We start from the raw sequence: 12,345 nt of genomic DNA, 5'->3' as shown, positions 1-12,345 counted from the left end.
ATCTACCCTCCACAGCCATTCCTCACCCTGTGCCCCTAGGCTGGGTGTAAATTGTCCTCTGAGCGATGGGCAGGGGTGCCAGCTAGCATCAGTAATGTGTGTGTGCAGTTATATGTGGAGTTGAGGTCTGTGGGCCTGGGAGCATCAGTGAGCTCTACTCATACTTTACAACCAGGTGTGAGGAGTTTTCAGAAAATCTATTTGTGCTAGTTACTTCAGTGTGCCCATGCCACAGCTTCGCTGGCACGGGGGCTCCAGAAATGTGCCTGAAATGTGTTGCAGCCCCATGGCAGGGTCCTGAAGTTCAGTATTTGGGCTGTGCCCTCTGCACCTTGGGTTTGGGGACAAGCTGCTGGAGCCCCGGGGAGCCCTGTATCCCCAGCATGCACCCCGCTGCCCTACAGGGAGTTGCAGACCCAGCCGGGGGGACCGAGGTGGTTGGTGTCCTGGCAGGACCAGACTGCGTTCTTTTGTCTGAAATGATCACGTTTCCATTTCGGAGCATTTGGCTTTGTTGTTGTTTTTTTAATAATATAATCATATGCAAATGTTATCTTCTTTGGTAGGTTAGTCATGAATCAGAGGGCTTGTGCGTCTTATAGCACATCAACACTAGTGATAGCTAAAGGGAACATTTAATTTATGGGCTAACTTATTTTTATGAATATGCAGGGCTTAAATTCAGCAGTTGGTGTGTGCTCTATGAAGTGACGTGACGGTTTTGTGTATCAAGATCAATGAATTAGACTTTGTCTTTTTCTCATAAAGCAGAAAGTCTTTGGAGTAACTTAGCTTTGAGAAAGAGAGCTCCTTTCATGCAGCTGAGCAATACGCCTGGCTGAGCCCTTGTCAGCCAGTGCTCAAGAGGAGAGGGGAACGATTCGGACTCAGCTCGAAGGAGTTTGCATCTCCCCAGAATCTAGCATGTTGGCGTGCCTAGCAGAAATACAGAAAAATGTTTCGTTTTGCTTAATGTGAAGGTCTCGTAGCAGATAAGTCACCCTGCCGCTAAGCTCGGGGCAGAGGTTAGCACTTCTGTTTCAGATCCATGCAGCCGTGTAGGTGTGCGTGGCACGGGACAAGCAGGAGCGGCAGGACCTGCCTCCGCCAGAGACTTCTCATCTCATTTAGAGGTGACATAAACACCCGGCAGATCGTTTTGTGGAAGACGAGAGGCAGCAGTGGGAAGGAGAGGGCGTGCATGTGTAACATACGGTTGCTTCGTTCCTCTGTGGGTTTTGATTTAAAGAGGTGATGGAAGGAGGCGTTTGGGTGACCCGGGCATCCGTGTGCCAGCACAGCCCTGGGTCACAGCTAATGTCACCCGCGAGCATGACTCATTTAAGCATGCTGATTGCAGGAAGTAACATAAACATTGACGATTTTGCTCTGTTTTGCCTGTGTGGGCCCTCTGCATTACAAGGGAACCCAGGCAGATCCCCCAGCGATGGCAGTCACTTTGTGCCACCCCTCCGCCCTCCTGCCAGCTGGCTGTCCTGGGTCCTTGTCCCAGCACCCACAGGCACCTGGGGCTCTCCAGGGATATCCAGGGATGCTCTGACCTCTCAGACTAGTCTGAGGGACTGGAAGGTATGAAGACCCCCTAGACCTTCATGTCTCCTATCCTGGTCAAGCCTACAGCAGCTAGCCAGGGTGCTTCACGCACAACTCAACCCCAGTCTGACATCAGGACCTCAAGTGGCAGCTAACAGTATCTGAGCTTGACTGCTGTTACGGAGGGAGCTCCTGCTTGCCTGTCTCAGTTTCATTCGAGCTCTTAGCTCTTGCCAAGTCTCCATCCTGGAGATGAAGGCCCAGCAGGAATCTCTGCCACACAAGTTGCACAAGGTGGAAGCATCAAGCAAAAGATCACCACGTGCCATTTCTTTGGTGAGTCTTCCATGTCTTTTTTTTCCTCCATTTCTTTAGAAGACGTGGTGTAGAAACAGGTGTACAGGAACATCTATTGAAGTGGGAGGGAAAAGCCCTTCCCCATGCAGCATCGCTAACCTCTGCTGTCTGGTGCAAGGTGGCAACTTGCACCTGGTGGAAGGTGGCAACTCCCAGATGCATTACCATACGGCTCAGTAATGTTGTTGCTCCCATGTTTTGTGATGCTGGGCTGCTTTAGCTCGCACTCATTTGTTTGCTTTGGTGAGGCAGTGCTAGCTGGTAGGTGCTCGGGGACAGCAGTGTCTGCTGGCCCCGATGCCACCAGCTAAGCCAGTGACAGCTGATGGTGTCGGAGCCGCACGCGCAGCAGTTCCACCCGCGCTCTGCTCACAGCCAGGCACCGGCCCCTCAGCCGGCGGGGAACAGTGGAGGGTAACGAGTCACCAGCCTCAGGTCTGCGATTACAGAATATTCCGTTGTCTCCGTTCACCTGCTGCACCAGCAGCTTCAGCAGCTAGAGGGAAGGGGGCACGTTCCTGCAGCAGAGACCCCCCGAAGGTGCAGCGAGGGGAGGCAGCGATACCTGCGTTAGGCTGGCGTGAGGCTTTAGGCTAGCTGGGAGGCAGCTGCAGCTCAGACTAGCCTGGATGGCACTCGATCAGGATTTTTATAAACGGGTCCTGTGGGGTTTTTGTTAATCTTTAACTGGTTCTAGATTAATTGCCACTGGTACACGGTTTTATCTGTGTGAGTGGAAGGAGAGATGGCGAGAGAAGGGTGTGACTGTGCATACAGAGGCGCGATGGGTTTCTGTATGCAGACCACTTCGTAATCAACCGTTGTGTCGAGCGCCTTGGGGAGGTTCTGTGATTCCTCCCCCCGCCAGAGCCCCTGCTTTTCCTTCTCTTGAGGGCTCACTGCTCATCTGTGTGGCGTCAGACGTGCAATGTCAGCCCTGCGTGAGCAGGGCGCTGATCCACAGCCCACCGGAGACTTCCTGCGCTGCAGGGCTGGCAGGCTGCTGCCACACAGCTGCAAGCCTTTTTTCACAGACAAGCAGTAAAATTTCAGCCCCTGGAGGGGCCCTGTGAGTTCAGCAGCTTGAAAGAAACTCATTTCTTTGCTGCTTTTTCCATCTTTCATAATTGTGAGGGTGAAAACAAAGCTTTTTCTGCACAGCCCAGGCAGGTGCCTGTAGGTGCTTACACCAGCCTCCTTACCCGCAGCCAAACTTTGCCCCATATGAGCCTCCCCTCCGCTCGCCATCAGGGAACCAGACTCACCCCATGGCTGTTTATGGTTGAATTTCAAGATGGTAAGTAGCTTGAGTGTGGGTCCGACACGCTTAAAGGCAGGACTGTGCGCTCACTGGGGGCAGGGAAGGGGTTAAAAAACAGACTGGGGCAAATGCACACAGCTGCTGGCAAGGTCCATCAATGGCAAAAGCAGATTACAAAAACCTTGGGGTGTTGCTGGCGGCCATTACCCCTCCTGATAAGTTTGTTGTTGTTATTATTAGAATTTAAAAGCTCATGCATGGAAATTCTGTGTAGAAGAGGGTGCTTGTCTCCCCCTCTGAGCCTGTCATGTCCCATGAACAGGCTGGCTAGTGGGAGAGGCTGGTGCTAACTGGGTGCTGGGGGCAGCCCGCGTTATTCAGGGCACAGCACACAGCCCTGATGTGGGTGCTGGAGAAGTCCTGTCTCTCTTGCAGCAATGGTACACCAGCTCGATGAATGTTGTCTGCACCTGGCTGACAGACCGCATGGACCTGCAACTTCACATTTACCAACTGAAAACTCTCATTAGGATAGTAAAGGTAATCAGCCAACATGTTCTCAATACCATCTTGCGGTCAGAAGGAGCGTGTGTGTGTGCCTGCATGTGCGTGGCGTGTTCTCTCAGGGCAAACTGTCACTACGTTTGTCTTAGGAAAATAAATGAAGCCATTCATTCAAATTCTTAAAAGTTAAGACACTTGTGTGCATGACGTGTAGTGAAGGATACACGGGAACTTGAAATGCTTATAGATGCAAAATACCGGTGTGCAAATAAGAACACAAAGTAACTACTTGGCTGAAACAAGGGAAACTCCGGTGCTATTTGGCCCTCCCTGTACAGCGACCGCAGCAAAATTAGCCTTTTTGTGGACAAATGAACCCCGCTGTTAAAAGGGGTTAAATCAAACCAGAAGTTTTTAATGCTGTTTTACTAGGATCATTTAAGCCCAGCTATGGCTTGCGATTGTTGTCAGAATGCAAATGAGAATTGTTCTCCTAGTTAATTGAAGTTGTTTCTTTTACAATGGGTGTGTATAATCAACTCTAAGAGATCACAAAGGTGAGATAACATACCCTGAAAGTAACATTTTTTTCCTTGAGTGCACGTGTATGTGTATATGTGTGTGTGTGCATGTGCCTTGGACTAATGATAATTATTTCAGTGTGAAATCACAGTGGTTTACATGAAATAATAAGATCACAGAAGGGGGTAAATATATTTTTGATCATTTTAGGTTCTATCTAATGCTTTTTGGTCTAGTATTTTATAATGTTTATGGTCTTGAGTGCAGTGAACACATTGAAGGCATGAATAAATTAAAACTGAAATGTATTAAATGTGCTTTTCATAACTGAAAACAACAGGCACAGACAAATTATTTCTACTTGTCAGCTAGCTGAGGAAAGCTTTCTTCCTTGTGCTTTATTTATACCAATATTACAATCAGAAGCAGCTACAACAAATCCAAGGACTTTCTGAAATAGCAGAACAGTAAATAGTTTCCACAGAGCAGAATTAAATGAACTATGAGGCCAGAGTTTTATCTCACAGAGCTGAGAAGTTTTTAAACATAAATTCAAATGAGAGATATTAATCATAATAACAAGGGAAATATAGCTAAGCAGGGAAATACAACTCCAGCTTCAGGATTAGGTGAAGAAAGAGAGATTTAAGAAACACATGCTGTGTGCTTACGTTTATACATCAACAATTTTCTCTGCTATCCTGGACTTAGTTTGTTTAATCCCAATACTGTAGGTAGGATGGTTTAATATGGAGCATTCCGGGAACGTGTAATCACGTCTGCGGTTACGGCCGATAAGCGTTCTGCTGCGTGAAGAAAAATATCTGACATTACAGGCCAGCTGAATGCATTCAGGAGCCAGGGAAGTTAGTTGGAGCAGAGCCCTCATCCGTTGCTTTGATGCCTTTTTAGACCCCAAGCTGCCATATGCAAGGCTCCCCTCAGCAGCCCGCAGTACATGCCTGCTTTGGAGCCTGCATGCAGCCACACAGCCAGCCACCCTGCAAGGGCAGAGCTGTCTGTTGCCCCAGGCACCCTAAAGGGACCTCTGCCACAGCAGTGGCCCATAGGGACACCCCCCACACCCGCTCTGAGCTGCCCGGGTTGATGCAAAATGCCCCCAGGGCTGGGATTTCCCTGGCACCCCAGCCTCTTCCATTGGTGTCCCCAAGCCCCGGGCGCAGGGGCACAGGCTGACTCCGGCAGCGAAGCTGGGAGCCGGTGCTGCCCTGACCTCTGTGCTGTCTCCTCCTTCTTCCGTGCCTCTCCCCGCTTTAGAAAACGTACCGGGATTTCCGATTGCAAGGCGTGCTGGATTCCACCTTAAACAACAAAACCTACGAGACCATCCGGAACCGGCTGACGGTAGAGGAGGCCACGGCGTCGGTCAGCGAAGGCGGAGGGCTCCAGGGGATCACCATGAAGGACAGCGATGAAGAAGATGAAGAGGATGACTAGGGAAGCTGGCCCGGAGGACCGGCCGGGGTTGCCTGGTATCCGTGCATGTACCTCGTCTGTAACTCAGTTAGCCACATTAGGAATTTTTATGTCAGCTCTAAATGCCCATGAGAAGTTTACCAATACAAATGCCATGTTAGCTGTGTGGTAATAAGATTAGCACCTCTCTTTGATTCATCGGTTTCCTAATTTCATAACTATTTGTTCATAAGCAATATGGAGCACCATTGTTTAATACTGTTAATGGAGAAACTACATAGAAAACATGCTAGGTGTGTCCCTGTTATAATTAAAGTTTAAACAATGCTTCATTAATGTACTGTATATACATTGATGGTAAATTGTTGTGAAGATGAGTGAATCGAGTCCTTTCATTTCTTTGTTTCTCTTCTGTGGATGCCAACTGCTTAAAATTAATAAAAAATCAGCTTTGTTTTTAAAAGAAGAACAAGGCAATTACAAATGATTTTTTGTTCTCTCTGTTCATTTAAAAACCAGAAAACAAACAAACCCAGACAGCCGTTTGAATCATTCTGCATCCTTGTTAATGTACCAGGCTCTTCCCTTCAATATGCAGTTAACTCCATAGAGGCTACATCCCAAAGGATTAGTCATTCTAATTGCCACACCAGATTAATCCTATCATTATGGATATATCATGCCACATTACAAGTCCAAAGCAGTTGTTTTATGTTGACGTTTGCTCCTCTAAATGTTACATTTTTGTTTAAATTTCAAATAACAGTGTATGTACAAAGACAACTTTAATTACAATCTTAGACTATACAAATGTGTTTATAATAATATATTGAATATTTATTTCAGTAGATTGTAACCTTAATTTACAATTCCTCTGTTTCACAATGGTTTTTATATATGTCATGTACATTGCATTTTGACCAGTAACTGCATGTCCATCAGTCCCTCCTCCAGAGCTTTTACTTTCTGTGTAAAATAGTGATCCATCTTGCTTTTTTTGCCTTATACAAGCCGACAGTTGTAAAAGTGTGAGAACTGTGGCTTCTCAATAAATAACTATTCAGATGTCCTAAGAATAAATTATGGAGTCTTTTTATGTCTGCCTTAGAAAAAAAGAAAAAAATACAAGCTGAGATGTAAGAGCCCCCACCTCTCAGAATAAAGGCATTTTCTTTTCTCATGGGTGTTTTTACAGTTTATTAATTAAGAAGATGGTTTTCTCATTTACTCCCCAAGGTCAGGATGGGACCACACGGTCTGTTCCCCAGGTACAAGGGCATTTCTGCTGTCACCTCCACAGCTTCCACTGCTATCTGCACGCTACATCCTATGATTTGCCTCTGGACATCTCATTGATGGTCCCCTCTGGTACAGCCCTGTTGTTACATGGTCATCAGCCTTGCCCAACACTTACCTGCCACCAGGGGTTTTCTGAGAGGTTTTGCAGTCACTCCATCCCACCAGCCAATTCAAACCAGAAATTACTTCTGTTAGCCCAGGGTTCAGTCATTTCAGAGAGGAGCAGAAGAGTTGATGTCCTTCACTCCCGAGCACAGCAACCTCTTGCCACCCTGAGGAAGGAGGACAAATGTTCAGCACCCACAAACGCAAGATGGCCAAACGTTGGAAAAACATCCTGCCTGGCTGAACCTTTCTGACATAAAGAACTTTTAAACCAAACCATCTTCCAGTGCCCAAGAGCCATGAGACTCCCTGGACACGTGGGAGGCAGCAGGGAACTCTGGAACAGCCTGTGAAGTGGTTATTGAGTCCCAAATGGGGCTGGGATAATTATTGAGCCTGGAGCACACTCACCTGCAATGCTGGATTTTTGGGTCCCTTCCCACTGTGGCAGAATTTAGCACCTGGCTCTGCAGCCTCATCTGGATGGCCATACCCTACACATTCAACATCCACCTACCTGTGGTGACCTGTGTCCACCATCCCCTTTGGAACAGGGACAAAAGCAGGGTCTTTAGGAGTGGGTGGTAGGCGTGCACATTTAGCACCATTTACATGTTGACAAACCATCTGATCCACTAGGATAGACAAGCTTTGAACCCCGACTGTAGGCCAGCAGATCGCTTCTTGGGTTCTGTCTTGCTCCGTGACACTGGTAGAGGGAAGTATTGCCAAGAAAAGCCACCTCTGAGGATTTGGGCAGGAATGTGGCTTTGTGCACTGACACAGGCCACTCTTCCCCCTTCTTACCCACACTCCAGCTGTGCAACTACTCAGTCCTCAGTCCCCAGAGGAACAGAGGTAGAAGTTGAGAGTCATATTGGGTCTAACTAAACCAGTTCAGGTGCCTCTGCAGGTCCATCACTGGGATGCATACAAAAACCATCCATACGTTGATGCTCTGCGTGGAGCCTTCAGTCACACCCTGAGGGCCACAAAGGACTTGCCTGACAAAACAAGTCTCACAAGGCACAAAGCAATAAACAGACTGCAAGCCTTACCTCGTCCCTTCTTTCTGGGTGGCTGAGATCCACTTGAGACCCATACACGTACTGAGGCACACGTGTGCTCATGCCCTCTTCACACTCTCCCTCAGCTGCCCCAAACATTTATATGAAGGGCAACAGGTCACAGAGGAGGCACTGGGAAAACCCTACCTGGGGTGATCACCAGGTTGGTAGCAAAGAGCACTGAAGAAGACCCAAATTTGTAGCTCTGCTCCCAGTCAGGCAGAGCAGAGCTGGAGAAACAGCTTGATTCTGCTCTAGAAATGGCTCCCTCTTTTTTTTTTTTTTTTAACATGAAATACTTATTGGGTAAAAACACAGCCCACTTCCACCTGCCACCTTTCAAAATAGTGAGCCCTGCTCAGTTTTTTGAATGAAAGTGTGGGCGCAGCCTTCAGGAGATGATCCTTGGCTGTGCATCACTAACACACATCGGTGCCTCCCTGAAAGGGCGGTGATGGACACCCTCGTCTGGGTTTCTCTGTCATTAGCAATAACCCTATAGCCTGTGACAGCTTTTTGCGTGTCCTCAAACCCCAATAAAGCACCTCGTAGACTCCACAACAAACCTGAGGATACGTTGGGCTTGACCACACATTCAAACCAGGGAATTATTAGCCAGCTAACTTCTTTTAAGGAGCTTGGACCCAAATGATGAGCTTCAAGTTATACTTCAGCGTGAGCTGGGAAAAAAACTCATATATGAGCAGTGCTGCAAAGCAAGATTTAACCTCCTGCTCCAGAGCCTGCAGCTGAGCAAAGGAGCATGTAGTACCCTAATCCCCGCTGCCTTTAACCCTGCACATTGCTCCCTGGGTGCTGGCAGCCCGATCCTGTCCTGTACGGCTGCTGCACCACGGTACCAGGAGCGGGAAGTGCCACCTTGGGTTAATCCTGCAGAAATGCTGAATCCGAAACAGTTTGGTTTTTCTCTAAAAAAACCTCAATCCGGGTTTAAAGCCCTCCTGGCTGCAGACTACACTTTGGACAGGACTCAGGCTCCTACAGAGCAAAAGCTACACCTCGTCCAGCATCTAAAAGGGCTTGCTGATGGTTGGGAGCGCTCTGGCAAACCCAGCCAAGAAATGCAAAGGTCTGCTGCTGGTTTCACTTCAACCCATTGCTGCGATGGAACGAGCTCCAACAGTCAAAGGACTTTCTGCCAGTACAACTGCACCTAGATGAAGAATCTGCCAGTACAGTTATGTCAATCAGTTTTGGGGAAGGAAGAAAATTTCTTTCTTCTGCCAGCAAAATTTTAAATGATAGATCAGGCCAAAACTTCTCTCCTATTTACAGGGAAGTCCAGCGAAAATATCCTTTTTTTGACAGACTTACTTAAAGCATGTGGCATGGAGACTGAAAATGCTATCAACTATTTGACTGACAAGTGTCAGCAGCTGTTCATCCAATTTGTTTTATATTTCAGCAACTAACAGATTCTTTCCCCTCTGCTGTAATGCACGTCTGCCGGCCCATAGGCATCTTAGAAATTGCTTTTCTGCCTCTCTAGTGACCAAAACGTCAAAAATATTAGAAGACAATTTGTGTTCAGAAGCATAAACAGGCACGCAGCAAAGCAAAGATGATTTCGTCAATGTTCACACTGTGTTCTTTTTTAAAAAGTCACAGCAAACCTAAGGCAAAAATCTTAAGCTTTAAAAGAAAAAGCTAAAGCAAACAGAGCACTCGATAAATCAGCACAGGTTAAACTATCAGCTACCAAGGGAAAAAGCAGTTGTCTGATGGCCAACCAAAACACAGCTGAGCCGTGTTTCAACCTCTGCACTTCATGAAGTTCACGACTCTGTGCTACCACCAGTGTCACCGTTTGTTCAAAAACCTGCTCTGTGGTGTCACAATTCAACAGAGCCACCACTGTGTCCAGCTAGGAGAGTCCCTGAAGTCATTCGCAAAACTCAGCCTTCTTCATCTTAGGTCTAGCAATGCTTTGATCTCTGGCTGCATATAATTTAAGTTACAATTATTGCAGTTGCCACCAATTCTGAACTTGCTGGACTAAAAAGCCCCCATGACACCTCCCTCCGGTGAGCTGAATTCAGTGGTATTTCCTTTATACAAGCACGTTTAGGCTCTTGAGCTAAACCTGAAGTGATATTTTCCTCAGCCTTTCTAAAAGATACATATTCCATTTCAAGTTGTAAATCTGCATTTGTTGTAACTATGCAAAATATGGGAGAAAAAAAGTGCAGAGATTATATGCAATCTGCCAGCAGAGTTGTGTGCCATGAGGAAAATGCCTCACAGGTCAAAACAAAGAAAAACACTGAGCAACAAATTAGTTGCAGGCAGTAGCTAATATGGAGATCAAAAGATTAAAATCAACATGCAACGATGAAATCACTGGAATAATAGGAGCATTTAAGAAGATTAAGTCAATAACAGAGTCCAGTAGTACAAAAATAAGATTTTGATTATACTGTAAAATTTTATATTGAGAGAGCAAAAGCAATTACAACCACGACATACTTCGCTCTCCCCGCCTTAGACCATCTTGGCTCATTTCCTATGCAAGGAATACAGTTGTTGAAATAAACAGAAATGTTATGACTTAAGTGCTCCATTCAAAAACAAACCAGGTGGTCAGATCAGATTGGGGACTGTCAAGATGGGGGTCTGTAAAAGGAGGACTTGTTGCAGATCCCGGAGGATACGACAGCTGGGTGGGAACAAAGGCCACACCGTTTAGGACTACTTTCGGCAGAGCGAGCTCCACAAGCAGCTGATCTCGGGGGGTGTCCCAGGCTGTCAGCTGGAGAGGAGAAGCATGCACTGGAAGGAGGAGAGAAGTAGCTCAAAGGCTTGACGTGAACGTGGTGGTGAACTGGTAACAGGGAAGGGGTTTTTCTATCCAGCTAAACCAGCAACAATTGCAGGTTTGGTTTTGTGATGTACATCAGAGGCAGAACACACGACAGCCTCCAAGCCCACCTGCACCCTCACATAAGGGACAAGAACATGTCCCATAGCCATGCTCACCAGTGCTGGGGCTCATCCAGTAGCACAGCCAAATGGGGACGGGGAGGATGACAAGCCAAGGGGCAGCTAATGCTCGCTGTGACACATCCACCCTTGGTTAACCCAGGTGTGTAAGCAGGAAGAGATGAGCCCTCCCTCCAACACATACTGGCCCTGGCCGTGGGTCACCAGCCTCATCCACGGACCACACAGCCAAAGGCCTATAGCTCCCAAGGGAGAAACGGTTACCCTGGTGGGGATCTCCTCACCCAAGCAGGGTCAGAGCCCCTGGCGGGTCCTGCAACGCTCTGCGTTATGTGAGGAAGAGCCTAAGCAGCTCCCCTGCTCCTCAGAGCTGATGACTCACCTGGGCTTTTCTCTAAATTGGTTTTTCAGCATCACTAACTCCAGCCCCACCCCCGCCCCCACCCCAAAATCACAAGCTAGGCTCATAATTAAATCAAATAAATAAATTATCAGCTATTTTTATAAATTTGTGGGTGTTCTTGAACATTCAGGGAATACTTGGGTCGTGCATTGAAGTTTTTTCCTGCAATAACAAGGTCTGGATTTTTAGTTCAGGCTCTGATTGTTGGGGGGATTTTTAGTAGTTCTTCCAGATTATGTCTTCTGGGGTGAAATCAGCACTTTACTTGTGCCCAAGTGGCACAGCATCAGTTTCACCAGCCCGTCTGGGAGCCCTGCCAGGCTCCCTCTGACTTAGCCGCCACCACCAGGGACAGGGATGCTGCACCCCAGCCAGTCCCACATGTGCCATCCGCTGTCACCGCGGTACCTTGCAGCCCGTGGAGTCCTGCTCTGCAGCGGATGGGGACATCCACGACAACAGTTCGAACAAGGGCTGATACAAATCCCAACCAATGTAACATGTGGCATAGCCAGAAAGACTGGTGAACACTGAGTAAGGAATGAGCTGCAAAAAGGTGGTGGAAAGATTGGCTTTGGAAAGATTCTTACTCTGTTCAATTTTTTTCATTGAAAAAACAAGTAATTTTGAAAATGAGATGGTTTTCTACCTCATTAAGGGGAGAATAATTCAAAACACGTGGAGTTTGTCCCACTTATTTTTTTTGGCCATCCTTCTTTCAAGCAAAAAAGGGAAGGAATAGGAACACAAAACTGAAGTGGGCTTCTACCCATTTTCACTGTTTTTTGCTCCTTTTTCTGAAACGTTCTCAGTAGGAAAGTGAGAACAAGGCCATCCCCCCATTATATTCTCCTTCTCTACTTCCTCCCACCTTT

At 47.2% G+C, this 12,345-nt stretch overlaps 2 protein-coding genes across 22 annotated transcripts in view; one reads left to right on the top strand and one right to left on the bottom strand.

The window, feature by feature from the left end:
- CADPS (calcium dependent secretion activator) overlaps positions 1-6,815 on the top strand; it is a 220,832-nt gene extending 214,017 nt beyond the window's left edge. For all 17 annotated transcript variants that reach the window (XM_055707676.1, XM_055707675.1, XM_055707678.1 and 14 more), the window contains 2 exons: positions 3,608-3,712; positions 5,477-6,815. In XM_055707676.1, coding sequence (XP_055563651.1) covers positions 3,608-3,712; positions 5,477-5,656 — 285 coding nt within the window. In that variant the 3' untranslated portion in view covers positions 5,657-6,815. The remainder of the gene's footprint in view (positions 1-3,607; positions 3,713-5,476) is intronic.
- Positions 6,816-6,833: 18 nt separating this feature from the next.
- CEP15 (centrosomal protein 15) overlaps positions 6,834-12,345 on the bottom strand; it is a 34,375-nt gene continuing 28,863 nt past the window's right edge. For all 5 annotated transcript variants that reach the window (XM_055707683.1, XM_055707680.1, XM_055707685.1 and 2 more), the window contains one exon: positions 6,834-7,206. In XM_055707683.1, the coding sequence (XP_055563658.1) occupies positions 7,147-7,206 (60 nt within the window). In that variant the 3' untranslated portion in view covers positions 6,834-7,146. The remainder of the gene's footprint in view (positions 7,207-12,345) is intronic.

This window comes from Falco cherrug, chromosome 4 (genome assembly GCF_023634085.1).
Source record: "Falco cherrug isolate bFalChe1 chromosome 4, bFalChe1.pri, whole genome shotgun sequence".
Taxonomy (NCBI): domain Eukaryota; kingdom Metazoa; phylum Chordata; class Aves; order Falconiformes; family Falconidae; genus Falco; species Falco cherrug.
Note: the sequence above shows the minus strand (reverse complement) of the source record. Positions and strands in the feature narration are given on the sequence as shown.